The sequence below is a fragment of the Setaria italica genome, chromosome I (assembly GCF_000263155.2).
Source record: "Setaria italica strain Yugu1 chromosome I, Setaria_italica_v2.0, whole genome shotgun sequence".
Classification (NCBI taxonomy): Eukaryota; Viridiplantae; Streptophyta; class Magnoliopsida; order Poales; family Poaceae; genus Setaria; species Setaria italica.
In genome coordinates, this window is record NC_028450.1 from 21,070,732 (window position 1) to 21,072,667 (window position 1,936).

At 56.9% G+C, this 1,936-nt stretch overlaps 1 protein-coding gene across 1 annotated transcript; it reads left to right on the forward strand.

Annotated features, from left to right (window-relative positions):
* Positions 1-305: 305 nt before the first annotated feature.
* LOC101772070 (putative F-box/FBD/LRR-repeat protein At1g22000) lies at positions 306-1,699 on the forward strand. Its single transcript, XM_004954841.1, has 2 exons — positions 306-1,395; positions 1,623-1,699. The coding sequence occupies exons 1-2, from the start codon at positions 306-308 to the stop codon at positions 1,697-1,699; spliced, it is 1,167 nt and encodes a 388-aa protein (XP_004954898.1).
* The last annotated feature ends 237 nt before the right edge of the window (positions 1,700-1,936 follow it).

The following is a 1,936-nucleotide window of genomic DNA, read 5'->3' on the forward strand; positions in this document are numbered from 1 at the left end:
CATATTTCTCCACATATCCCTGCATTCCTTATGTCATGGCTCTACCCTAAATCCTAAATCCCCTTTCCTTCTAAATTTTGGTGGCTTATGGAATATACATAACCCAGTTTATGTCAAGCTAAATTCAAAAAAATGCATACGATAATTCACCTTGCCTCATGGGCCTGCTCGAAGCCGGCTTGGGACTTTTGGCCCAACACACCTACGGACCTACCCGGCTACCACAGCGCACACAACCTCCAGACCGGAAGCCTTCGTCGCCATTCCCCGAATCTCCTCCATCCCCCCGGTCGCCGCCGGCGAGCATGGATCCTCAACCGATCATCGGCTTCAGCATGAGGGAAGTGCGGGCCTACATGGAGCGCGATGGGCTGGATTCCCGTATGCTGGATTTCGGCATGGGCCTGTCGCTGGGCGTCGTGTACGGCTCCCTCCCCGACCCGCCCGTTTCCCCCGCTGCTCCTCTCTCCCCCGCCGGCGCCGGGTGTGCCCCCGACGGCGTCGACCGCATCAGCCGCCTCCCCGAAGAGGTCCTCCGCAACGTCATCTCCCACCTACCCGCCAAGGACGCCGCGCGCACTGCCGCACTTGCCTGGCGCTGGAGAGGCCTCTGGCGCTCCGTGCCGCTCGCTCTCGTCGACGCGCACCTCCTTCCGGACGGCGGGGCCGGCGGGCGTCCCCGGGACATGCTCGGTCGCGACTCACCCGGCGTCGCCGCCGCGGTCTCCCGCGTGCTCACCGCGCACCCGGGGCCCTTCCGCTGCGTCCACCTCACCTGCAGCACCATGGACGCGCACCGTGCCGAGATCGCGCGCTGGCTCGAGCTCCTCGCTGCCAAGGGCGTAAAGGAACTCGTCTTCGTCAACCGCCCGTGGCCGCTCGACCTCCGCCTCCCGGCCTCGCTCTTCAGCTGCACCTCGCTCACCTGCCTCCACATCGGCGTCTGGAGGCTCCCGGACACCGCCGCCCTCCCGCTCGCCGCGGGCTTCCCCAACCTCCGGGAGCTCGGGCTCCACATCGTCCTCATGGAGGACAGGGACCTCGCCTTCCTGCTCGACCGAAGCCCCGTGCTGGAGACCCTCGTGATCTTCTTCGCATACCAGACCGAGGTGCGCCTCCGCCTCGTCAGCCGCACCCTGCGGTGCATTCAGGTCTGCTTTTCCCACTTCGTCGACATCGCCGTCGTGGACGCGCCTTGCCTGGAGAGGCTCTTGCTCTGGGTAACTTGGGGCCGCGGCAGCGAGGGCAGCGAGCGCTCGAGGGTCAAGATTGGCCATGCACCAAAGCTGCGCGTGGTGAGATACTTGCAGCTAGAGATGCAGGGGCTGGAGATCGGCGACACCATCATAAAGGTTCCGTTCAAGCTCAATTGCATTCATCGTGTGCTTGGTTTCGGTTAGTTCTCTAATATCGATTTCACCATTTGCATCGGTCCGGTTTATAACATCCAAGAGGCATCTGATTTTTCATGTCCTGACCCTTTTGGCCTGATTTATTATCATCATGGACTGAATTACTGTATCTGTTGAAGTTGATTAATAGCACTATTCTTCTTTTATACGACTACAGGTAGTTGGACTTGCTGTATCTGAATCGGTAGCAGCTAGTTATTTGTGTTTCAGGATTCCTCAGCAAGCTGAGTTCTGGTTTAAGTGATATTACGTCACTGGCTTCTGCTGAATATGTTGCTGGATTCTAGTGTCACTTAGAGATAGTGTTTAGTGCATATCTTACCAGATTATTTTAGCATGTCAGTTCCTTGGAAACTTGTGCTATGTTTATATTGCTTTACATTTTGCTGCTTGTGCATTCTAATTCTTCAACCCTGCTGATTGCTTCAGCACCTAGTGAATCATCTGTCAGCAGGGCTTTCTATGTCTAGGTCTTTCTGATTCTTTCAACTCCAAATATATCATACTCTGTAATTGTGGAAGTT

What these genes read in the sequence shown, in the direction of transcription:
- LOC101772070 (XM_004954841.1), top strand. Translation starts at nt 306, where the DNA reads ATGGATCCTCAACCGATCATCGGCTTCAGCATGAGGGAAGTGCGGGCC. An exon ending in TCATCGTGTGCTTGGTTTCG is followed by an intron (nt 1,396 to 1,622) that starts GTTAGTTCTCTA and finishes TTTGTGTTTCAG; the next exon opens with GATTCCTCAGCAAGCTGAGT.